General features: G+C 40.0%; 1 protein-coding gene across 5 annotated transcripts; it reads right to left on the reverse strand.

The window, feature by feature from the left end:
- Positions 1–219: 219 nt before the first annotated feature.
- On the reverse strand, positions 220–24,946 carry LOC146506860 (transforming acidic coiled-coil-containing protein 1-like). Of its 5 annotated transcripts, XM_085180131.1 has the most exons (14): positions 15,099–15,942; positions 13,529–13,620; positions 8,915–9,341; positions 7,678–7,713; positions 7,169–7,223; positions 6,975–7,056; positions 6,368–6,420; positions 4,307–4,438; positions 4,094–4,170; positions 3,902–3,945; positions 3,469–3,629; positions 2,942–3,048; positions 2,729–2,849; positions 220–1,829 (listed from the first exon to the last, which is right to left on the reverse strand). In XM_085180131.1, exons 1-14 carry the CDS (start codon positions 15,203–15,205, stop codon positions 1,761–1,763), a joined length of 1,563 nt encoding a protein of 520 aa, XP_085036257.1. In that variant the 5' UTR covers positions 15,206–15,942; the 3' UTR covers positions 220–1,760. The 5 variants fall into 5 exon arrangements, with proteins under 5 accessions (XP_085036257.1, XP_085036256.1, XP_085036255.1 ...); XM_085180130.1 differs by lacking the exons at positions 7,678–7,713; positions 15,099–15,942 and adding an exon at positions 24,843–24,946 and having other exon boundaries at positions 4,307–4,441; XM_085180129.1 differs by lacking the exons at positions 7,678–7,713; positions 15,099–15,942 and adding an exon at positions 23,391–23,764 and having other exon boundaries at positions 4,307–4,441.
- Positions 24,947–25,308: the final 362 nt, after the last annotated feature.

Below are 25,308 nucleotides of genomic sequence, written 5' to 3' on the forward strand. Positions count from 1 at the left end.
CACAGTTAGAGTTTGGTGTTATTAACAGAATTATGAGGTAATTTGTTTGTTTTTCTAACTACTAAAGCTTTTTACAGTGTGCATATAAAATGTAATGTATGTGTAAAATGTAAGCGCTATGCATCGTAATCAGCAGCGAGTCCAAAGCTGCGGCCATCACATGCACACTGACACATACAGAGAACTCAGACAGGAAAACAAAAATCAAACATAGCAGAACAAATTCTATTTAGGTTTATTCAGGAAGGATGTACAAACGCTCAAGTCGCTTCCACACAGGAGTGAGATCGTCATTTCTAATTCACAAATATATATTTAAATAATTACAGGGGCTAAAGTTACAAAGCCAATTAAGTTATCCGACATTAAGAAAGTTACAGTAGTGACTGACCAAAAAGTACCAACATCAAAATGAAAGGCTTATATTTTTAGTTTATGATAAAACCTGAATGAGTGGTGATCTTTTCACACATTTCTTTTGTTTTTCTAAAAGAGCAAACTTTTTTTCTGTATAATATGGGAACCAGCTCTAATTTTACTGTTGTTGCGGCGCTGCGCTGATCTAGTTTTTATTGGTGCTAAGAAAAAACTGTGTGCATTCTGAAAAATGGAAAGATGTGAAAGTAAACATGCAATAAATTGATATTTTTCTATTGCATTACTAGTGTACTGCTTTAAACACAAGCAATAAGGCTCACATGTTCATCATCGCACATAAGCAATGGAAAAAAATACAAAGGTGTCAAAGTCTGAGAGATAAATGTGATTTAGTGAGCAATCGGTTACATACTGAAAGTTAAACAAAAACTGTTGACACACAGAACAGCAGCACTTAAAATAATATAATAACCTTTAGCGTTCAGCTGACATACAGAGTGACTCTTTTTCTCCTTTCCAGCTGTTCGCAATCATTAACACCAGTTAGTTAGTCAAATTTGTGTTTGTGCACACAGGATGAAGCCATGAATCTTTATGTGATTGTCAGGTTAATTTTTTTTTTTTTACATATAAAGTGACTGATTAATATTCTGTGGGTTTTTGAATTGTCGAGCATCCCAAATGTGCCGCCATCTGAACCAGTTTAAACAAATGATATTAATTATATGCAGCTTGCTTTCAATATCATAACTGAACAAACAAACAAAAGCCTCTGTGGGCTGCTGTACTTCCTCAAGTGATCCTAAACCCCTTTCTTCCCGTTTTGTGCAGCTTGACTTTAACCTTGACCTCATTCAACCCTGACGAAATACCCCTGAGCCTTCCTCGGTGAGCATAAAACCCACATTTGCGTCGTAGAAAAATACACTTTATAGACTGCTTCTTTTATAGAAAATATTCCTTCTACAAAACTGAGCTGAAATGTAACTTTAAAACAAATCTCGGCCTAGATTAAATCTGATGTCACCCTGCATGAGGAGTTGCTGGGAATTTAGCGGTTAAGCTGCTGGGAAAATTGAGTCACAAGTGAGCTGTTGTTCGCTGGAATGATTGACAAAAGCACAAGGCCCCCAGATGGCCTCAAAATGGGCACGAAGTCAAAACAAACTAAGATAATCACACGTAATTAACATGTATAGAGCGTTCTTGGTTCCTGTCACATGTAGTGCAATCGTAGTATACAAGAAGTTACTTTAGACGTCTGTACATAAGCAGGCTCTGAGATGCAGGGCAGGTACAGGGTATAAGAACTGCTTCAGGGCTGAATGCATGCACGGGGCCAGAGGAACGGACAATCATGGTTGATTCCCATAAAGAAATCCTCAGTCTGTTTTTCCCATTTTGACAATCAGCTCGTCACAGATTTTTGTCAGTTCTTCGATCTCTTGATTCTGTAAAAAAACAGAATAGAGGAAAGTAAGTAAATACCATCTAACCACCAAAAATGCTTTTTTTAAAACTCAGCAGCACTGTCATTTGCCAGAAATCATGACCTAGATACCCAGAAGAAGAAAAAACACAACAAAAGTTTTCTTGTAAGCAGTTTCATGTAGGAACAAATTTCTATTTAGCAAACTTCACTGTAGAAGGAAGTGGCTCGTGATCGTTCAAGTGGGACAAGCTGTAACTAAACTTTCATGGTGTGCACCTCAGCTGAGTGGCAGCGCAAGCCAGCTGCAGGATCCCTTTAGTTTAACAAATACAAGTGCAAATCATATGTAAATATTAATCGGATTGTTTCTTTAAGTACGCTTATTTGGAAATGATCCAATCCAAGTCCAGACTATTTATTGTATTCAACTACTTTTTTGGCTTTTCCCTTTGGGGGTCGCCACAACGGATCATCTGCATCCTTCTCACCTCATCCCTACTATGCACCTCTGTCACACCACCCTTCTGCACTCTCTTCTTCACTGTCTTATTACTGTATTATTGTGGGGTTATGTATTATTGTAGGGTGTAAAGTGCCTTGAGGCGACTGTTGTTGTGATTTGCCGTTGTATAAATAAAAGTGAATTGAATTGCATTGTCGATTGTTTGGATCGCTGACCGCAGGTTAAACTCATCCACCTTCACTATCTCTGCTCCTTGCAGCGTCACACCTGTCTTGCTTGCTCTTATCTCAAGTGCATACCTCCACCTCTCCAGACTCTCTTGCACTTGCTCCCTACTCTCGCTATAAATGACAATGTCTTCTCTAAACATAATAGTCCTCCTCTGTCAGCCTGTCCATCACTACTACACACAAAAAGGGGCTCAGAGCAGATTTTGTATCCATGATGCAATTCACCTTCTGCTGCAGGGCTTGTTCTAGAGACTCGTTCTTCATCTGTTCCTTCCTCAGGCTGGCGGTCATCGCCATGTTTTCTGCGCTCGCCTTTGCACGCACCTGAGCGATCTCCTCATTAGCTCTAAGAGATGCATGAAATGAGATAATTAACAGAAACTGAATCTGTCGAGTGTTTCGTTTCTTATTGTAGTTTTATATTTGCTCTCTACATACTTGTCCAGTTTCTCCTCTGCATGCAGCTTTAGTGTTTGGTATCTCTGCTCCTCCTGCTTGACTCTGGCCAGATACTCTTGTGCACACTTCTTCAACACCTCTTCATTCTCCATGCGGAAACAAACACAGTGCACCTTAGAAGTCATCTTTACAGTGAATGCTTTTGTTATTCTAATTCTTCCCTTAACTCGGGTCTTTAACTAGAGTAATGCCATACACTGTAATTTAACACGTTTACACCTAGAAGTCTTTCCAATACAACCACATAAAGTGAGGACTCTATTTAAGTCCTGGACCAAACTGAGGTAAAGATTTCAGCATACACTTGGTTTTTATGTGGCATCTGACAAAGCTGGGAACCATGAAATATTGATCTAAACCTGTGTTGTTGCTCTTAAGACCACTGCCCTTTATCACAGGATACCATCCAACCTTATTCTGACCTTAATCCTCTTACAATCCTCCAATTTGTGCTACTATCAGCTCATCATCACAGCACTTCGACTTGACAGGCATATACCCCTTACTTTCTTAAAGCCCTCCAGAGTGCTCTTCATATTTTCGTAACGGCGAAAGACGTCAGAAAGCGAGCGCTCCACTGAGTTCAGGTCTGCCAGGGCAGCGTCTTTCTCCATCGTCACTGTGTGCAAAGCCTTCTGGGCACTCACAGTGTTGCGCTGCTCGTCCTCTGACAGAAGAAGAAGCAGCTATTGTTAAGGCGTGGTACACAACTTTTTCTCAGACTCAACTGCTTGAAATATTGCATTTTTAATCACAAGCAGGGAGGAATTTGGTTTTTCACTGATGTGACATCAGAAATCATAACTGCAGGCTCGATAAGACAACACAAATTCTTTGAAATGTTTGATTTAATGGAAAATTTTGATTTGATGGAAAATAACAGTCTGTTATGTCAGGGTTAGAAACTGTTCAAATACATCTCTCAGTATTTCCACTCACCAATCATCTGAGCGATAGTCTTCTCATATTCTGCAACAATCTTTCTGTAATAAGACACAGAATGGTTTCTAAGGGCTCCATATTCATTCATTCTGCTTTTAAAGGTGATAGAGGCGAGATAAGTTAACCTATCATAGTTTATCAAAACCTTACGCGACCACTCTTATGGTAGTGGTTTCTCATATTTCTAACCTCATCTCATCCACTTCTTTCCTGCAGTCTTCATACTTTTTCTTCCAGTCACTGACTTCAGCCTCCTTAGTGATGATCTGAAAGAAGACATTTCCTGTGAGCATGAACTGTGTGCATGAATGAAACCTTGTCAAAGTAAAAAAAATACAAATAAATAAATAAGTACACTGATGACATGCAACACTGAAGAATGAGTGTGATAGAAGAGTGTACCTCCTCTCTGATAAGGGTGAGAACAGCCTGTTTTTCTGCCTCACTGATGCAGATGGAATCCAGAACCTGACTTCCCGTTTTCTGCATCTCACTTCCCCCCGACTTGTTCTTCAATTTGCACGTGTCTTCATACTGCTGAGAGCAGAAGGAAATCAGTCATGCTCTCGTGTCTTTTTCTTTTGTACGGGGCTAATAAGCGTTTTACCCACTAAACCGTCGAGAATTTAACGTTATCTAGGCCACAAACAGTTTTCACTATTTTGGGAAACAGCATTCAACAAAACTCCCATAAAACTGAACAATCTGCACACTTTAACAAAGTTTTTCTCTGTACTGGTTTAGCGTTCAATGCCGTTTTATATTTACACCATATATTCCATGTAAACTGTGCTGTTTTCTTGTTTTTGTGTAACTTTTCTGTTATATGAAGATATTCCACACACCAACTCCTTTCCTTCTCTTTGTTTTCCTTTTATTTTTCTCTCAAACTGCTCATCTTTCACCTCACACCAGCCGTTGGCTTTCGATCAGCATTCTTACAGACCTCAATCTTCCTCCTTCTCTCCGTCTCTCTCTCCTCGGTTGTTTTGTCCTTCCCTGGATTATGGCTGTCATATTCTAATCTGCTGAATGATAATCATAATCCATCTGTCACCTGAGCACAGTGGCAGACACTAAATACCTCCTGCAGCACAGTGAAGTCATCGTATCAGTACTGCACTAGTTTTGAGCTCTAAACTGCACACTGAGCATTCAGCCAGACAATCTTTCTATTTTTACTGTGCAGAAGTATCAATTAATTTATTATGAAGCAGCAAAGTACCACTGTTACTTTTACACATAGTGCTGGAACATGCCAGGACATGTCAAAGCCATTGTTTTTAAAGTGACTGTTTTGTCTGCAGACTGCATTTATACTAGACTACATTTAGAGCCACAAACAACATTCCTGTCACAAGGCAGAAGTTCCAGTCATTTTTTTGGCAAAGTGACTTTTATGTAACATCTGTTTATCCTGCTAAAAAGTGTCACTGACGTAAAGAAAAATGTTTTTCAAGACAGATCTGGCCAAGATGGCAGCAGAAATTGCAACAGATATAATATAACAGTTCCACAAAGTGGAATGTTTTAGGTGGCCAAAAATAAATGGATTCCTTATAATGTAGGTACAATAATGCAGAGTCATAAAGATACTTGCAAAACAGGTAATTTCTTTATTTTATATATAACCATAAATCCTGTTGATTACAGTCTATTTAACAATATAAGTAGAGATGTTACCATTTCTACTTGAAAACTGCCTAAAATTCGGTCTGAACATCAAGGCTGCATTTTGCCCTCTTTTCATCCAGCTAAAATTTGGTCGCAACATCAAAGTCACACAAAACTCAAAATAATTTGTCCAGTTGTGAATTTAAGGAAGTACGATAGGCATCAGTGCGTTGGTATTTCTCCAAAGTCATATTTATAGCCAAAATGTAGTCCACAAATGGCATTTACTATTTCACATAAAGTGTCATAATTATTGGAGCTATATATGTTACATGGGAAGCTTACAATTAAGTTCTCATTGCCATTATTCTTTATTTTTTCTTAGAACGTTTTTATTTTTAACACAGACGCTAAGCAAACTAGAACAAATGAGAAACAGACAGTGAGTCAAACACTTGACTAGTGAATGTTAAAAGCTTTGCTTGAGCCATAAAAGATTGCTTTAGCCCCACCTAGTGTTCACTAGATGGTATTATCATGGAGGGTGCAAACAAACAAAGAATATGCACGACAGCTTCTAGTTTGATGATGTATAAATAGACCAGAGAGCAGAGCACAGGTTTCTGGCACAACTTCACCTACTTCCATGGAGATGCATGGAGGAGGGAAAACGACTAAAAAGGTCAAAGCTCCAACAGCACATTGACCAACATGAAAGCCTCAAGCCAAAAATCATTGGTCTAACAGTGAAATTGCTCTATATAGTAAGACTTTTGCAGTCTTTAAATGGATTGTACATGCAGCAGATGTAGGGAAATGACTGGGTGGTAAAATATGACGGTATCTCACCACAGAGCAGCAGTCTGATGCCTCAGGTTTGGATGTCACCTGGCAATCTTGGACTAGAAGGAAACAGCAGTCACTGGGTCATTTAGTGCCATATAATGTAACAGACTAGGTTACAGTACATAAAATATAAATGTATTCTTCTAAACAACATTTTGTTGTGTAAAATCTAATTACATATACTTTTCTTTTTTTAAATTATGATGTAAGTATTTCACTCACTGTACATATATTTGAATTATTGTGAATGTGAGCTGTATTTCAATGCTTCTAGGCCTCCTAGCACATTTTCATAATGATTTTCTTTCACTTTCTCATGCTCATAACTCACAAAGTAACAGGGTTCAATGTGATGCAAAATTACATGTGAAGTTAATGATTATTGTGTATGTGACGGTATGGCAAAGATGACCTAGTTGATGTGCAGTATTGATTAACCCTGGCTGATTGTTTGATCCAAGTGGAAAGCTGATGCAGGCTGACAATTATTAACAGTTATCTGATATCGGGATAGTGTGTGCCCTGTGTACTGTGTGTATTATGGTGAAGTGGCCATGAGAAAAGTAAATATTTTAAGTATAAATAAACCTAAATTAATCATTTGACTCACTGTTCTGCTCCTTTTCTGGTTTGACCCCGACGCTGCTCGCCAGTTTCTCCTCATCTGTGGCGTGGTCTCCATGATGGTCATCCTTCAACAGCAGCAAACTCAATCATCCATAGCCATTGCATCATGCATGTAGTTTGCAGTGCTAATCAGCGATTCTGAAGCTCCTCAACAGCAGAAAACCTATTAGTGCTTACCTGTCCGTTAAAGTTGTTCTGGATTGGCTGGTTCTGCTTTACTTTGCAGGAGTTCCTGAATATGAAGGCAAATGACAACATCAGCACTAACACAAACAGATCACATCCGTGTGTGCATACATGTGGACAAGTGTGATGACGAGAAGAGAAATTAGGAGACAGAGGAAGCCTTACAGCTGGGCCATATAGCTTTGCTTTGTGTGTGCTGCGCTCGCATGCTCTGCTAAAAGTGCTGAATTACACACAGCAAAAAAAGCAGATTAATGAAGAAGCTGTTTGCCAAATTTAAATAACATTTGCACAGAGCATTGGAGGGATGTATAGGGTTACCACTAACCATTTCTCTCATCTACTTAATAAAATGAATTCCACAATTTCTTCCACCTTCGCTTTGTGATCAAAGGAGAATTAATGAATGTATGCAAGACAAAAAAAAAAAAAAAAAAAAAAAAGAGAGCCGTAGTTACACCACACAAACATTTCTGCACCTACAGTTACAAAGTACTTACAACAGAACACAGAGGAAATGGACTTGCTCAGCAGTCCTGAGGCCACACAGAGAAAAGGGACACAGCATGACAGGGTTTGAAGGAAAAGGAAGGAAAGACACAGGAGAGGACGGGATAGGAGTCAGGGTAAACACAAGGTGAGTGAGGGTTATTGTTTTTTAGTAAACTGAAAACTGAGGCAAAAACTAGACGGCAGATAAAGAGATCATCCAAACATGTCCTAAACATCTACCTGCCGGTGCTATTTTTTACCCTCATATGTGATCGTCCACTCAGATACCTTGAATAACTAAAACTATAATAAAAAATAAAATCTAGGTCCAAAAAAACCCACTTTTGTTAAATAAAATAAATAACACTAAAAATAACTGAAATGATATTGTGAACTCACAAAACTAACTATAACTAACTATAAAGTGTTTTTGATCTTCTGTGTTAAGCACATTGAGTTTATGCATAAAGAAATATCAATAAAATTCAAAATGCCATTTCACATCAGGATCATTTTTGGGATATGTTAATAAACAACAGTTAAGTTGCTTTTTTAACCATCCATTAGTTAAAAAACAGGAAAAAAAAATAACCATGCCTGTGCCGAATCTTTTTTAAAAGCTCGAATTAGTGGTAAATATGGAGTTCTGGTTAAAAAACACCAGAGGGCGATGCTTGACATCCTTACAGAAATGTTAAGGAGGTTAATACCTTTGAAGAGAAAGAAATCTTTTTGCAAAAACAAAGCTTTTCTTAAAAATACTTAATCCAGGTATGAAGACAGGACTACAATATCCAGCCTTTCATCAGCATCCACGGGTTAAAAGCAGGCATTTCAAATAAAAATTTTTCTGACTGAATTCTAAAACTTCTTAAAATAAAACCAACACTACTGCAAAAAAAACATTATTAAACACGATAATGCTGAATATTACTTCTTCATTAGAAAGAAGAGAAGAAGAAAAAACAGCTCACAGGACTTTTTCAAGACACACAACAGGCGACCACGGCTGATTAAAATGGGAACACTTTGATCTCCTAGGTTCATTGAGGACAATAGTGAGCATTCAGTACTGTTCCCCACAGCCACTAAAAGAGAAAAGCACTTGTTCAGCTTGAAAATGTGTGAGTCACCCTGGCTCAGATTCAGCATTTGTGTAACTGCAGTCACCGACTGGAACAGGGATGATTATGGCTTATGACTGGAAAGGACAGGGCTTCGTATATAAGTCTGTAACGTACTCACGTGATAATTGACCCTTTGGGCTCGCAGGTCAGTTTTGTGCTTGGTAGCGAAATGTCAGAGTCCATGTTGCCATTGAGCAAATCCGAATCCACACTAATGTCATGACTGAGAGTCAAGTTTGAATCCGGGCTTGAGTCGGACGTCACCGGAGCCTCGTCATCCACCTCGGAGGGATCGGGTTTGTTCAGCGGAGAGACGACAGACAGCGTCGGAGGCCGGGCAGCCTGTGGAAGAGTCTTTGATGGGGAAATGACCACTTCGGGTTTGTTACTGAGGGTCAAATTAAGGTTCTGATCCAAACTGAACCTGCTGTTGTCAGGCGAGGAGCTGGTAAGGTTGTTCAGAGAATCGACCTCTTGGGATGGAGCGGTACCAAGATCCTGGCTGGAGACTGTATTCAGAATGTGGTTTGTAACATCAGGAAAAACTGTGGAAAAAAAATGAAAAATAGAAGTCAATTTATTTACAATTTGGGTATGCTGATTTAAACACATGTGGAGACTAAAATGCGCACTAATGTAGGTTTACGGAAGCTGTTTTCAACTCTCTACAGTGAGAGTTTCAATATTTAGGATGCAAAACCCTAAAAACAGACTCATATGTTGCTGACAGCCTTTATTAATCTACTTGTGCCACAGGGCTGCAAAGATATTTTTAATGTATGTATGTGACTGATCCTGAAGAGCTGTATCGAAAGTGATCGAGAGAAAACAGGTGTAATAAAATCAGGATCTGTGTCAAACACGCTTCTGTACAGGATCACTTGCAAAGGATCCAGTTATGTTTTGGTGAGGCAGGTGAAGAGGGAGCCAATCTCATCTGAGATTTGCAGCTGGAAAAATTATATAGTTGAAACACTTAACATGCTGACAAAGAGTCAATGAACTGCCCCGTACAGACTACAGAACTGAAAATCTAGAAACAAAAAGAATCCTCTATTTAAATGTCCCTACTTAGCTAGTTTGTCATATAAGTTGACTAGTTAACCTTTGTACTGTGAAAAAAAAAAGAAATTAAATGAGGGAAAAGGGCGAGCTAAGAGGGAAAACACCTGGATTCAAAGGTTGAGAGGTGTGGCCCAATACTTTTGTCCATATAGTATATCGTGAGGTGGAGCAGGACAGCTGGCAATCGGAAGGTTTACTACCCAGCTCCCCATCAAGGTTATTACAATTTTTTTTTACCTCATTTATCTCAATTCTTTCTTTTGTTTGATTACATTGTCCCTCTGTTCAGCACTTTGGCCGACACTTGATGTCTTTTAAATGTGCTATACAAATAAAGCTGACTTGACCTGACTTCAACTACAAAAAAGGGTTAACTCTAATAAAGATAAAAACTAGATTTTAGACAAAGAAATGACCTGAAAATATTTAATTAGCTTGGAAAACTCAGCAAATGTTCTGAGTTTTAGTTTAGTAACAATTTCATTTAACTTGCCTGATGAGGCTTCGATGGATGTGTTTATAAAGACTTTGGATGTATACAAGACTTTGTGACATATGTATTCCATTCAGTAATAACAAGGACTAAACTTAAACTAAACACTTTCAAACAATAAAAGCTAAACTGACGCAAAAAAATCCACTAAGTGAAACGAAATTAAACAAAATTTCAAAATGAAATTAAAATAAAAAAACTACTTAGAAAATACAAAAACTATAATAACTCTGCTCCCCATGGCTGCTTGTCACAGTTCCCCTGGGCAAGATACTGAGCCCTGATGCATCCATAGGTGGATGGATTAGAAGGCACATAATAAACTGTAACTTTGACACTAACATTTTTGCATCATAATTTGCTGCTAATGAAAGAATACAATAGGGGTGTTAACCAACATGTTAAATTTAATAACTTGTGCAAAGCATTGCTATCTATAAATCCACTCCTCCAGTTCCTCCAGACTCTCTGATTGTAAACCATGAAACCTCACATCCCCGTCCTGTGTCTATGTTAAGACTGCATCTGTCTCTGGAGGATTTAACCTTGTAGTGATTCATGAAACGTTTCCTTCTCCTGTTAGAGCACTTAAAATGGCTGCTGACTTCCTCAAAGAACACTTCATTTCCTGTGTCCTTATACATCTCTTTAAGAGCTAGCTAACAACCACAGCAGCAGCTGAATCACACTGCTGCTGAAACACAGGAATCTCTATAACAAGTCAGACCCCCCCACCCATCCACATACTGTTAAACTTACAATACTACGCCCGTTAATAACGCAACAGGGACCTCTCCGTACGCGCAAAACATGAATCGAGGCTTTGTGGTTTTAGCGCTTTCTCACACAGTTTGCTCTGATCGAATGCTAACGTGAGGCTCACTGAATCATAGAATAAGTTCAGCTAAGCTTCAGCTGAAATCAGGATACTTTCAGGCACACAACAGAAACGCCCTTTGGAGACAAGGAACAGATGTAGTGGAACCACACCCAGTCATGCAAAGGACGTATGCACCACCACCACGTGGCTTAGCAACAAAAACAACATCAAGCTGAATTACAGATTCACAGCTCACTGAAAAAGAAAGGAACAGAAGACTGAACAGAGAAACAAATACAAGCATACACACAACTGCCTAAGGTTTCATCTTCATTATTGTTTAAATAATACATCTAGTTAGATTGTGGCGTGTGGATGTTCCCAAGAAAAGGCAGTAGTTTCCCAGAACCACAAGTCTTCTAATTATAGGGAACCCGAGTATCAGTTTCTCCACAGTTGATCTTTTATTCATGAAACTAACCCAGATTTTTTTAACTTAACGTGACTGTTTCAGCCCAAAAAGGAGAATGCTATTGTCTGCAAACTACTTTCAATAACAAATACGGTAATCTCTATTACTGTGTGGCACAGCTTCACATATACTGTGGTTACAAAACACATCCGTGCAAAATGGACACAACATATCCACACACACAGACGAAATCAATTACTTTTTAATCATCATTAAAGGACATGGAGAAACATTTGTGACAATCGCATTTGCTTCCACACAGAAACGCCATCGCCATGGTAATGCGTGCTACTTGTGTCTGTGCGTGTCTGAAAGCAGGACAGCTGAGGAAGAGGGGGTGAGAAGCACCCCAGTAGGCCTTGCTGGCAGGTTCAAAAAGAGAGGATTCAGCCCGCGTCGTTTGCAAGTCTGTGCCTCACTGAAGTGAGCTCATTTACATGTCTGATTACCTTTCATAAGCACACTTTGAGCAGATCACAGTACGCTGATCCGAGACCAGATTCTGGCACGCTAAAACTGCATAATGAGCAACATAATATTCCCAGTATGAAGTTACACAAAGCAACTTTGCATTGTCTGAACATTTTAAACGCACACTAGCGTAAATACTACTGTTACAACAAAAGTATCACTTTTCTCCAAATTACAAAAGAAAGCAAAAACAAATCCAACCCGAAAAAGAAGGCATAATTATGAAAGTAATAGTCTTCAACAAGCTATTATTCTGAAGTAATAACAATAACTGTGACATCTTTCTTTAGGTCCGCCTGTCTAAACTGACTCTCAGTGCAGATTTAGATCCGACATCTTATGAGGAAAACCTTTCACACTGGAAATCTTAGCAGCAACCTGAAAAATAGATCAGGTATTGTTTGAAACGCTTATGGATTATCCGTGCTTCCGTACCAATACAAATACATGTTATAGAAAGTATGGAAGACTAATTTTCAGCATTGTGTGACACAAGAAAAACCGGCTTGTTACCCAGCCCCACCTGTGAGTGTGTAATGTCAGCAGTCAGTCCGATTAGGCTTCATGCGCAGAGGTGCTTTTAACACCCCTCTCAAAGCTAAAACAAAAATCACAAATGATTGGAAATATGTGGCATGGTCCATTATCCTGATGTAAGCAGACATTCAGGAGTCGACTGTTGCAGCCACAGTGTAGGACAGGGCGCTACTGTAGGTGCTTCATCCCAACAGCAGTCAGACTGCACAATAACCACGCAGGATAAATACCAGCTAAAAAACCCATCTGTAAATATTATCATTCCCACTGCACTGTAAGTACATATTAAAAAAATCTGTGTAATTTACTGCATTTGTTCATACAAATCAGGGTGATATTGTTTTTTTACCACATCTTTAATTAACTTTTTCTTCCTGACCCTTGTTGTAATAACTGAATTTCCCCAGTGCGAGATTAATTGTGTCCATGTCTATCAGAAGACACACAGGCACAGTGTGGTCATAAAGGGATGGACATGGTCAATAGTTACACGCCCTTACATCATACAGCAGAATGTATACATGTTTTCATGCTGTTTAACTCACTTAGATTATCTTTCTTACCCTTCCTTAATCTCAGTTTGCTCATATTAACCATGTCTGTGTGCCTAAATGCTGCCATGTGATTGGCTCATTAAATAACTGAATATGTGTAGCTAATAGAATAAATGTGGTTTACCAGTTTTGTTAATCAGGTTTTCATTTCTCAAGCATGAAGCTTATTTTGTTTATGAAATGACGAGAAACCAATTCATGTCTGTTAAATAAGAGGACACAGACTCATTGCCTTTTCTGTACCACCAATCACGCTCATCCTGCAGGTAGGGTGGATTCTGACAAGTGTATGAACTAGCTAAGCAGCTGAGCAATCTCACCTGAATGGTTGGAGTTGTCCAGTTGGCCCAGCAGCTTCACAACACTCGGAGACTCGGCCTCTGGAGTCTCGAAAGTCCCCTCGGAGTCCGAACTGTGAGACAGAGGAATGAATAGATTCATGAAACTGAGCTACAACTGAGCTCAACTATTCATGATATTATCTGGAACTAAAAGTCAAATGTTGCCTTTTGAAAATAAAATGTGCTGAAAATGAGAAAACACAATATACAACATTGTATTTGCAAAAATCTTTAGAAGATGGGATAAAAATAAACATCACATTGCCTGGTTTAAAGACAGTGTTTCAGACAACAGTGTGCTGTCTGTGAGAACAGAGAGGCACTGAAAAGCTTCATAAGCTGCACATATGTCCTACAAACAGCTACTAAATTATGTTTATAAAACTTTGAATGCTGTTTTGGGGCGTTGGATCGTCTTGTTCCTTCTAACAAACACAGAACAGGTTTTCAGTAAGGAATTCATGTTTTTTTAAGAGACCCAAGCACAATAGAGCTGAAAGTTCAAAGTGACCAAACATAAAGTGCTTTTATTTTAAAGGAAGTTAGAGGAAGGGAGAGGAGAGGAAGTGAAGCACTACAAGGCCACCTGCATCCTTTGCTCTTTAGTAACGACACACTGTGTCCCGAAACACACAAACACAGACACACACGCAGTCTTTGGGTCTGCTGTGTCAGCTGCCACGGCAACCAGCCAAAATTTATTTCCAAACTGTGGAGAGACTAAAAAAAAAAAAAAGGAGGGACATCAACAGCAAGGGTTTGTGTGTGTGTGTGTCGCAGTCACTTCAAAGCACATCAAAATGTCTGCACTCTAATGAAAGACAGCACAACAAGCAACAAAGCTCACAGTCCCAGCCACACTTCACCTCTGATAACCAGCTCACACAAACACACTGACACTCTGGGGCTCCATACAACCCCACCATCAGCAGCTAATCCTAATATACATACCCACTCACCCCCTCACTGTGTACACACACACACACACACTCTGAGTCACATCCCAGTGACGGCCCCAACGGCTGCAATCTTGGAAGGTTACTTAGAGACTAGAAATGGACAAGAAAAAAATCTAAAGCTTTGGAAACTGTGGCTTTTTTTCCCTGCCCACAGTTTTCAGCAACTGTTCTCCGACTACCACAGAGCCCTCACAAACACCCAAACACACATAAAAACAGGCCTGGGCAGTCGTACCGTTGGTTTCTCAAAGAAACACGACGGTGCACATAAAACAGACACTCGTGAAACAGCAACCTGAGCGCCTGTGTTTTAAACAAGTATCTGTGTTTAGCAAATGACAGCATCATCAATCCTCAGCACAGGAAAGCATCAGAGATTATCACAGCTCTGAGCAGTTTGTCTGCTGTAAGTGATGCTCTGTCTCTTTGTATACAACCACCACCTGTCAGCATGACTCAGGGAAGTCATCACACAAACACCCACATTCACAATCAACTTGCGAGAGTCCGTGGCATCAAATCTTCTCTATCAGAGTGTATTTATTATACTGCAGCAGCTATGTTTCTCTATTCACTTCATGCACTCTTACATGTCTTCTCCGTTATTCTTCGCTGCGGGCTGACCATCATCAGCTGAACCTCCAGTCACTGCTGACCACGTCCATTTCGCCCACTGGACCGGCGACAACCAGGACATCCTTGCGACACGTTCAGTCCCAAGCGTGACGACACTTCTAAGAATTAATAGTGACCTTCCTCTTCCTCTGTTTCGATTACTACTGCTGTCAATGAAACTGGCAGTTTATCTTGGAGTGCCGCAAGAAAAGAAAAGAAAGGCAAACACGAGTGCACGATCTGTGTTTTTGATTCTCTTCCTCTTCTTTTGCCTTGTCCGTTTGCTGTCTCACTTCCTCCTCTTGCTTAGCCGCTTAGATTTCCCATCCTGCTCTTCTGCTTTGTTGACGTTCGTGAGAGAGAAACGTGCCTCACACTGCTGCAGCTGCTTCTGTTGCCGCTCTGCTCTAAACAGCACTGACTCACACGGCACAGATTACTGGAGCATCAGTATTCACTCCTCCCTCTGCTCCCCTCCTTTTTTCACTCTCCACTCTGTCTGGGCGGACGATCAGCTGGTTAACAGACATCAGCTCGCCCTGCTCCCACATGTTTGCTAACTCTCTTGTTTGTCCTCAGGAGTTTGCCTTTCCCCCGATCCTTTCAGGGTTAAGCAAGGAGAGGGGGGGAAAGGAGAGCCAAAGCTTCCTGTTTAAAGAGGCAAGAAGGGTCTGTTTTCTCTGGGACAGACAGACTACTACAGAGATGAGGTGATCAGGCTAAGGGAGAAGAATTAATAGGGCATATATACATTTCAAAAGCTGTAAGTATATGAAGTATTCTGAAAAGACTGGTGCAAATGCTATCTGGAAATTATACCCTGCTGTAAAGCCCATTTACTCAACATCACCCCCTCCCCCCACAACTATAAACCTTAAAGCACTCATTTATACATCTAGACAAGCATTTCTGAGCATTTCACAAACTGCTAACTACTATGCTTGTCACACAAAACCTCTAGAGTTGTAAAACTATCCAGTCAGCCTCAACTCTCTCAAGAAAAATACCTTTTTAATTCAAAGAGCCAGAGAATGACCAGACTGCTTTGAGCTGATAGAAAGGCAACAGTAACTCAAATAATTACAGTCAAGATAAGCAGAAGAACATCTCTGAATTAAACCTTGAAGCTGAGAGGCTATAACAGCAGAGGACCACGCAGTCCTACTCTTGTCAGCTCAGAACAGGAAACAGGCTCAGTTCACATGGGCAAAAAATTTGGCTGATCAGAAATCATGAAAGCATCGATCCATCCTGCCATCAACGGTTCAGGCTGGTGATGTTGGCGTAACGGTGTGGGGAATATTTTCTTGGCATATGAGCATCGTTTAAACCTCAGAGCCAACCTGAGTATTGTTGCTGACCACATCCGTCTCTTTATGACCACAGTGTATCCAGGACCATGGATAACAGACTATGTCACAAAAGTCAACTTTTGAACATGACACTGAGTTCACAGTAAACAAATGGCCTCCGCAGCCACCAAAACTCAATCCAACAGAGCACATCTGGAATGTGGTGGAACGGGAGACTCACATCTTGGATGTACATTTGACAAATCTGCAGCAATTGTGTGATTCTACCATGTCAACATGGACCAACATTTCTGAGAAATATTTCCAGTTGAATCTGTGCCACAAAAAATTAAGGCAATTCTGAAGGCAAAAAGAGGTCAAGGCCAAGGCACATCTCACAAAGTGGGTGGTGTAAGTGCTCTGAGAGCTTTCCAGATGCTATAAAATCTTTACAACTTTGGCTACTTTAAAACAGACGTCCTGGCTTTTTATTATCATGAATTGAAGGATGTTTCTCACAAATTAAATGACTGAGATGTTGCTCAGTCACTTAATTTGCTTAGTGAGACTGAAAGGTACTTTAGCTTAATTTGCTGTAACAGTTTGACTTGGCAACACAGAGGCCCGCATGAAAAAGAGTATTCGAGATCAAATATTTCTAACAAGGACTAACAATAGTCTCTTTACATTTATAATAATGCAGGCAAGTAAAATCTGAGCTGAGAATAAAGTTGCTGATCTAGTAATATGTCATCAACTAACAGAGCTACTATTCACTTAAACGATCCAAGCTAGCCTGAGGACAAATCAATACAGCAAACCTAAATTCAGCAGTAACGATGCCGCTCAGCACGACACCGGCAGAATAAAGTATTTCGCTGAAAGCTTCATCGTTGCTCACACAAATGCCTCTGAGGTTGCTCATGGGTGGCTTATGTAAGTCCAGGCTTTCACATTTATACCTCTCTCCCTTTCTCTCACACGTGCGCACACACACGGTATCTAGGCCAGATGAGATGCATTTTCTGACAACAAAAAAAACATGAACCATGAATAATCTAATAACAGGAAGAAGCTCTAACTACTGTGAAAAATGTGAACTGTGAAATGTAAAAAGCATGTGAAATGTAAAAAGCATAAGCATTTTATTGCTTATGCTTTTTATTTGCACTCGAAGGTGCCCGTCCTGCCATTTACTGCTCCCACAAAACACGTGGAAGGAAAGACAGGAGCGCTATTATCACACTGAGCTGATCCACAGATACACGCAGGCAGCGAGTGAGGGAAAGATTAACCAGTGTACTCACACATATTTTTTACACACTGGCGAACACATAAAAAGAGGCTCTGTTCAGCCTATGATGAGTCGACAGCGAAAACAGAGCAAATGAGAGCCATGGCAACCGGAAAAGATTGATTTAATTAAGCGCACAGAGACGGGGGAAGTGTTAGAAAGGAGAGAGGCAGAAAGAGGGAGATAATAGAAATGAAAAGATCTGGGATATGAAAGAGAAAAGAAAAAGAACGTTTGGGGCGGGAGAAGAATCTCAAACATTTGTTTGTGTTTGCTTTTAGTCGCCTTTGTTCCCTTATCAGGAGAGATGAGAAGACAAACCTGTCTGTCCTGGAGAGGATGGTCTGCCTGCAGCTAACAAAGCCCTTCAAGCAGCACACAAAGGTGAAGTGAAAAGGCCATGCAAGATTATTTATTCAATTTCAGTTACAACAATGGCTTTAGATATTAAAACCAAGCCAGCTGTTTGGAAACAGTCCAGTGTAGAATGAGAAATACAAGTTTATTCAAAGTTCAAATAATCATGATCATTACATAATCATAATAAAGTAGCCATATGTGATATACACTATGTGCTGCACAAACTCTTCACCCTGCAACACCTGGAGATGTGAACTGGCCATGCGAGGAAAACAGTAAGTAAAACAGTACGCAGTCTGTGAGTGGAAATATCCCTCACTCTCTCCCTGGCAGAGGCACAGACCGCAGACAGAAGCAGGAGGAAAATACAAGGGGAACAAAAAATCAACTCTTATGTAATACCTTGAAACCACAAATAGCACACACAAGTAACAGTGGCAAAGCCCACACATACACGTTCTCCTATAAGTGGTCATTGGCTCTCGTAGTAACACACACAAAAACAAACGACTATGGCACATTAAAAAAGGCACACTCCTACACACTTGACCACGTCTGTTAAATGGGTGTGCTGTCAGTTAATGTAGCAAGAATGCACATCCTTAATCACGGAATAAATGTTGACTGAAAGCAGCATGTGTGGTTACGAGCTAAGAATAAATCGGCCGTGATAAACATGTCTGTGAGCCGCAGCAGAGGCGATGTGATACTGGATGAGATAAGTGTGTGTTTGTGTGTAGACTAAGAAGGAATTAGTGAGGCATCCCAGCTATCACAAACTGTTTATTTCTATGCCTAATCCATTGCATGATGATATAAGGTTAGCTGCCGACGCTCACTTTAGCGCCAGTATAAAGTTTACACACTGCCTGTGAATGTTCTTTGTCCTTGGATGAATACTAATAACAGTTTTTGTTACACTGGACATGATTTCACTTTGACATTTATCGAGTATTTTTTAATTTGGACATTCTTGTGTTTCCCTCTTCATCAGCTGGAAAAAAGCTCCCCTTTTTCCAAAAAGTGGCCCTGTGTCTCACGAGACGAGCAGATTGCTATGATAAACTGTTGAAAATGTTGCCTTTATACCCAAGGAATACTACCAAGGAATACTACACTATTGTCACTTATTCACGTCTTACATTTTTATTTTACATCTTTTAGTCTGTTCTGTGTATTTTATATTATTATTTGGCTTTTCTGCCTTTCTCCTGGCCGCAAGACACATTCTACCAGAAAAAAATAAAGTTAAGCTGTAGCTGAAATTACTTTGGTCAGCCCCAAAAGCTTACAAAGCCTTTGATTATAACAGTCATCCCAACCTGACTTTATGTTTCTATCCCCAGTACAGCTAAGAATAACAGAGTCATCAGCATGTTTTGTGTCCAGTGTAATTGCAGCTTACATTCTTTTAATGTTAGATTTAAGCTCTGGATGTGTTTCAATTAGAAACTGAATTCGAGTGAATGCGCAAAATGTCATCCTTGAATGGTTCTTCTTTGATCAACAATCACACAGCACAAATGCTAAACGGCAAACATGTCATGGGACGTGCACACCAGTGCTACTGCGTCCAACCTCGAATGGCTAAAATTAAAAAGTAACATTTTTCTATTTTTTTTTTTTTTACAGATTCAACTTCCACTTGGTGGAATACAAACATTACAGAGCCTGGATTCCCTTTTAAAGACGGTTGCCATGAATTCCTGAAATAAGTCACTTTTCTCATAACTTTTACATAAGAGCATGTTTAATGTCTCACAAAAGACAGTCTGTTGTAATATTATCTAATCCAAACAGAACACTATGTTGGCTTCTTAAAAGATATGGCTCCATCTAGTGGTCATTCTTGGAACTATTCCTCACGTAAGAAAAACGAAATGACACAAAGGCCAACACTAGCTTCAGTCAGCGATTCAATAATACAAAACATGGATGCAAAAGAAGTGAGTGGACATGACACAAAAAATAAATGTAAAAAAAATAAAAAATAAAAAAAATCAGGTGTCATTTTTGGGAGCCTAAATATTTCACTCCTGATGGGAGTGTTCTCTTTAAAAATGTTCTCCATAGAGCACAAGGGGTCACTGCATGATTAGATTTATATAAAAATGGTGCCAGTTACTCACAAGGGCCTTCAAGATCACCAAATACTAACCCAGTTGAACACCCGTGGGAGAATTTGAACAGCTCTCTCTCCAAAACCCATCATCAAACCCCAAGATGAAGAAACAATAGCCCTCATCCCTCCAGTGAGGTTACACAGACTTATAGAATTAGCATAGAATTAGAATCAGGTTGTTCTTGCTGCACTTGTTGCCACATCAACTTACTAAAAGAATTTATGGTACTTTAATTTTTCATCTGTCGGTAGGTGGAAACCTGATGCTGTTGTTAATAATTACTACCCCTTTTCCAAAAAATTTGGTATTATGTGTGAAATGTGAATAAAATCAGAATTCAATTATTTAAAAATGTACCATGTTAAGAAAAATACAAGGTCATTTTGAATTTGGCAGTAACAGATCTCTCTTTTAACAACAGTCTGTAAACATCTGGGAACTGAGAGACCAGCTGTTGGACTCTGGGGAGAGGAATGATCTCTAATTCTCGCTGGAATATCGGATTCTAGCTGCTCAACAGCCCCGGGTCTCCTTTGTTGTATTTTCCATGTCATGATGCTCTGGGTGTTTTCAGTTGAAAATGTCTGGACTGCAGGCAGGTCAGTTCACCACGTTGTACTGTGAAGACATGCTCTTGTCACTGATGAGGCATGTAGTTTAGCATTGTCTTGCTGAAATTTGCAAGACCTTCCCTAAAAAAGCCTGGATGGTTGCTCACCTACTAAAAAGGATGCTGCATCCATGTTTTCCCAAAGGAATTCCAGATTCATCTGACCACAGAACAGTTTTTCACTTTGCATCTGTCCATTTTAAATGAGCTTTGGTCCAGAGAAGTGAGCAGCATTTATGGATCCCATTCACATATTAATCGTCTGAACTAAAGCAGACAATCAATATGGCATGAAAGTTTTAATCTGCATTTGTGGATGGCAGAGTGAATGGTTTCCCAGAAAAGTTCCTGAGCCAATGCAGTGAGGTTTGTAAATGCAGTTTTCCTGCAGATTTGTGAATCTGTCTATCGTTACTTTTCCAGTCTTTTTTGTTGCCTCGTCCCAACTTTTTTTTGCTGCCATCAAATTTAAAATGACCAAATATCTTTCATGAAACTGTAAAATGTCTATGTTTAAACATTCAATAGCTTTTCTATGTTCTGTTGTGAATAAAACATTTTTGTCTATGAGATTTTAGCAGTTCAGAATTGTAAAGCAGTAAACTATTTATCTTAATCTGATGTGCTGATCAGAGCTGTGATTAAAATTTTGGTGGGACAGCAGAAGATTTTCATATTTCAGTCTGGGCGGTGGCATTCTTCAGTTTGGGAAGGGCTGTTATAAAAGACACACAGAGATAAATTTACACAAAGAGAGGCTCATGCTCCAAATTCTTTGGTATGCTTTTGGGAAGCACATCGCAAAAGAGTTCCTGAATATTTTATAGAGAACATTCAATTATTTGCGTCAGAGCGGAAAACTAGCTCTGAGCGAACACAGTTACAATCATCAGAGCCGAAGCCCTTGCAGTGCTGCAATGCACTAAAATAACCCGACTGGCAGCGACATGATAAAACAAAGAGAGAAAGAATGAGGCGATGAGAGAATAAGAGAGGAGGACTGATGCACAGGCACCAGCTGAGCTACTGTTTCGGACTACAACAGGAACAAAAGAGCACACAATTCCCACACTACAGTTCATGTCCATAGTGTGGGAGGGAGTCGACACACCCCACTGCAACTTATGTTTGTATTTATATTCATATCTTCAAATCAAATCAAAAAAAGTTTAACTGCCATTAGAAAGCCAATATAGCTATACTTATTCTTAACTTCATTTCAACATCCAATGTATGGTGCAAATCAAAGTTTTTACCTGTTAACTTCACAATTATTTAGCCGTGATTTTGATCTTTGTGCTGGTAATACCCCACAGCGAAGCCTTATGCTTAAAATCAATGCTTATCCTTAGATTTGCTACATGAAGATGTGACATTTCACTCCACGTTAGATTGATTTGTACCATGGAGACGGAAATGAGCTCCAAATGCAGGGCAGCTGCATTTGGAGCGAGACACTCTTTGCGTGTTCAGGGGTTTTGGAGAGCAAAAAAAACCAAAAAAACCAGTGCACATCTAAGACTGCTCCAGTTAGGATATAAAATGGATGATGAAGCCAACTAAATTTAGATCCTAAGCTGAAAGCTCCAATCCCAGTGGTTGGTTTCCCAGTTTTCTCTCAAAGATGACCCCAACCCCCATCTGACCTTACAAAAACACAGATGGATACAGAAGACTGAAGTATGCTTGAGCGGTGAGATTTTTTTAAACCAGCTGAGCATTTCTTAAACATGGCTTTGTCTCAGTGTTTGTCCCTTTGAGTTCTCTGCAGCTTTTTCTTACAGTCGCTCTCTGTGTTCTGCTGCCATCTCCAAAATAATATCTGTTTCAGTACATGGCGGCAGTGCTTCTCATATTAACAGCCACTGACAAGAACCACTAAAATAACACACAATGCGAAACTGTTGTTTCGCTACAAGGAGCTTAGAAAAGCTTTTAAATAGCGAGTCCTTTCACTTCGTCCTCTTTGTGACAAAGGATTAAGAAAAAGAAGAGGATGAGCGGTGACTGGGTGCTTTCTAGCCTCAGCTCAAACATTTAAATGCCCTTTTTTTCAATATAAGTGTTCCAGACAGCTGCGGTTTTCACATCTCACGGGTCTTTAAGGATGTCAAACACGATGCATGAACGAAACAGGAATCTGCAGTACCTGAAAGAAATGGACTGCACAATTTGTACGATTAACGCAGTGCATATTAGGGTTAGAATTAGGGTCACAGCGGCATAATCAAAACCTGCCAGCAGCATTGTGTTTTATACTGTGGTAACTACAGCAGCTGTCAAAACTGAACTGCTTTAGACCTTCAGCTCATGTTATCAGCTGCGCCACTCCTCAGTCGAGCTCGCTTGCTTTCTGCCTTTAGTCTGATTTGAATACCTAACTAGTATTCAAACTCCCATGATGGGCAAATTTGCCTAGCACAGAAAGTCCTGTTTGCTTCAGTGTCCCAACACTGCACTTTGATTCCTTATCTCCCACTTCTCTTCCCCCTCACTGACAGAAGCATCCACATTAGACAAAACACCAAAGAGCTGGAGCATCTCCCCACGCTCACAGACAAACATACAAATGAAGAATCTAGCCTTACATGCTGTTCTTCTTGCGAGGAGAGCTGACAGATCCCTTCCTGTGCTGGCTGAGAGAGCCCCCCATGGCAACAGCAGCGTCTGTGCTTGGTACAGGTACGTCCCAGATGTCTTCTTCCACTTCCGAGTTTCACCTCTGTGTCTCCTCCCGACAGTCTGGCTCAGCTTCAGAGCAGCGCGACACACCGCTCCTCATGGCTGACTAGTTATTATTTAACCAAGCGCCCTCTCCTCTTTCCTCTTTCACAGACTCTGTTGATGCTCTACGGAGCATCATCAGCACTACACGTGAATGGTGACAAGTCCCGCCTCCTTGCTCTACTTCCCAAGCTTCATCATCTCCCTCTCCTTCTCCTTCAAAACACACACACACACCCCAGACCAACAACACTGCCCTTTGGAGAAAGACAGAGAAGTTAAATGTCTGTGTGACGGGGGAAAATTAGGATCAAGCATAAAGAGTTGGACAGGAGGCAGATACAGTGTGTGTGCCAGAGTGTCACGGGGGGTATCTGGCAGACTTGACAGAATTGTTTAAGACAGAGAGAGCCTCTTCTATTGTTCGTGTGCTGAATAACAGATCTGACATCCAGGGGGAGGGAAAGAGTTGGTGGCATAAAACACAGCTCCACTTGTTATATCGCATTCCCGCTACCTGCTGTCACCCAAAGCCCCCCCCCCCCCCCCCCCCCCAAAAAAAAGAGATTCAACATGACAACAAACATGCCCTTACACTGTAAGGAAGTATTGTTTGTACACTTTCATTTCTTATGTTGATTGGTTAGATTTTGACCTCTTAACCTTTAATCAGCCTCTAAGTTTACTTCAGAATCAGGTCATACAGTGTGATTAACATGACAAGAGGCTTAATCAAGGCTGATAAAGACTAAACACTGTTATGAAAATAAAAAAGCTATTGTTTAACCATTAATTTGAAGGAAAGCGCTTATAGGGTTGGTCCAATCCTCATGCTGAGTCACAGTGCAGCAGAGACGATTAATGAATAAACAAAGAAACCACAGCTCTTGATTCAAGTCAGTCTGACCACGTCTGTCTCTAATGATTACATGAAGAATGGTTTAAAACCTCAGAGTGTTGCAGGGTCAGTAATTGGAGTCACCCAAGCATTAGCACATAATTTCCTCCCACTGAAGTGAATCACACGAGGCTCAGTATGGAGGTCCCAGCTTTTGAATGACACATATTTTTACCCAACAGGGACAACTACGGAAATGCGCTGAAAATATAAAAGTACAATTTACCAGCTATTACTACAAGCATGAACTCTTTTGTGGGCTCTCTGTTTGGGAGCTACTGTTTTATCGTGTTTTTTTTTTTTATCGTTTGACCTGCAACATGCATTCAAGAAAACACGAGCATTAAAACGAAGACAGACACCTCTGACAAAAAGCTTTAAGACTAACCGTAAAAACAAGTTCAAGACTTTGAATTACCTCATTGCTTTCGCCCAAATCTGCAGGCCAACTCAACCGCTGCGACTGATAGTGCGTTTATCACTTAACTGCGCATGCCCGAATGATTTGCTATAGTAACGACAATGAGACCGTACATCTGAGAATTATGTACGTCCTTCGTGTGTGGTTTACTTTTTTTTTTGGCTGCTCTTACTTACGTTAAAACATCACCTCGTCTTTGTTTGAAGGATTTATTACTTTGCAAATCTGAATTGACTGAGAAAGTTTTTTGTTGTGTTGCTTCTAACCAAACGTTAAACACTAAATAAAGTAAAATAATACACTTTTGAAAAAGCTCATAAAATCACGAAAATGAAATTTAATATACATAAACAGAAAATTTGTCATGGAAACCTGCCTGATGAGGCTGTGGTACATATTTTTATCTATGACTGCAGTAAACATGGAGCACACAGTCATTGGTCAGAACAAGGCGACTCCTGAA

Source organism: Neolamprologus multifasciatus, chromosome 12 (assembly GCF_963576455.1).
Source record: "Neolamprologus multifasciatus chromosome 12, fNeoMul1.2, whole genome shotgun sequence".
NCBI lineage: Eukaryota > Metazoa > Chordata > Actinopteri > Cichliformes > Cichlidae > Neolamprologus > Neolamprologus multifasciatus.

Bases quoted from the DNA above. Each gene is read 5' to 3' on its own strand.
- LOC146506860 (XM_085180131.1), bottom strand. From the start codon at position 15,205: ATGTCCTGGTTGTCGCCGGTCCAGTGGGCGAAATGGACGTGGTCAGCA. The intron at 13,621-15,098 runs GTAAGAGTGCAT...TCTGTCTCACAG, and splicing joins AAGAATAACGGAGAAGACAT to TTCGGACTCCGAGGGGACTT. The intron at 3,946-4,093 runs GTTAGAAATATG...GTCTTATTACAG, and splicing joins AAAGAAGTGGATGAGATGAG to AAAGATTGTTGCAGAATATG.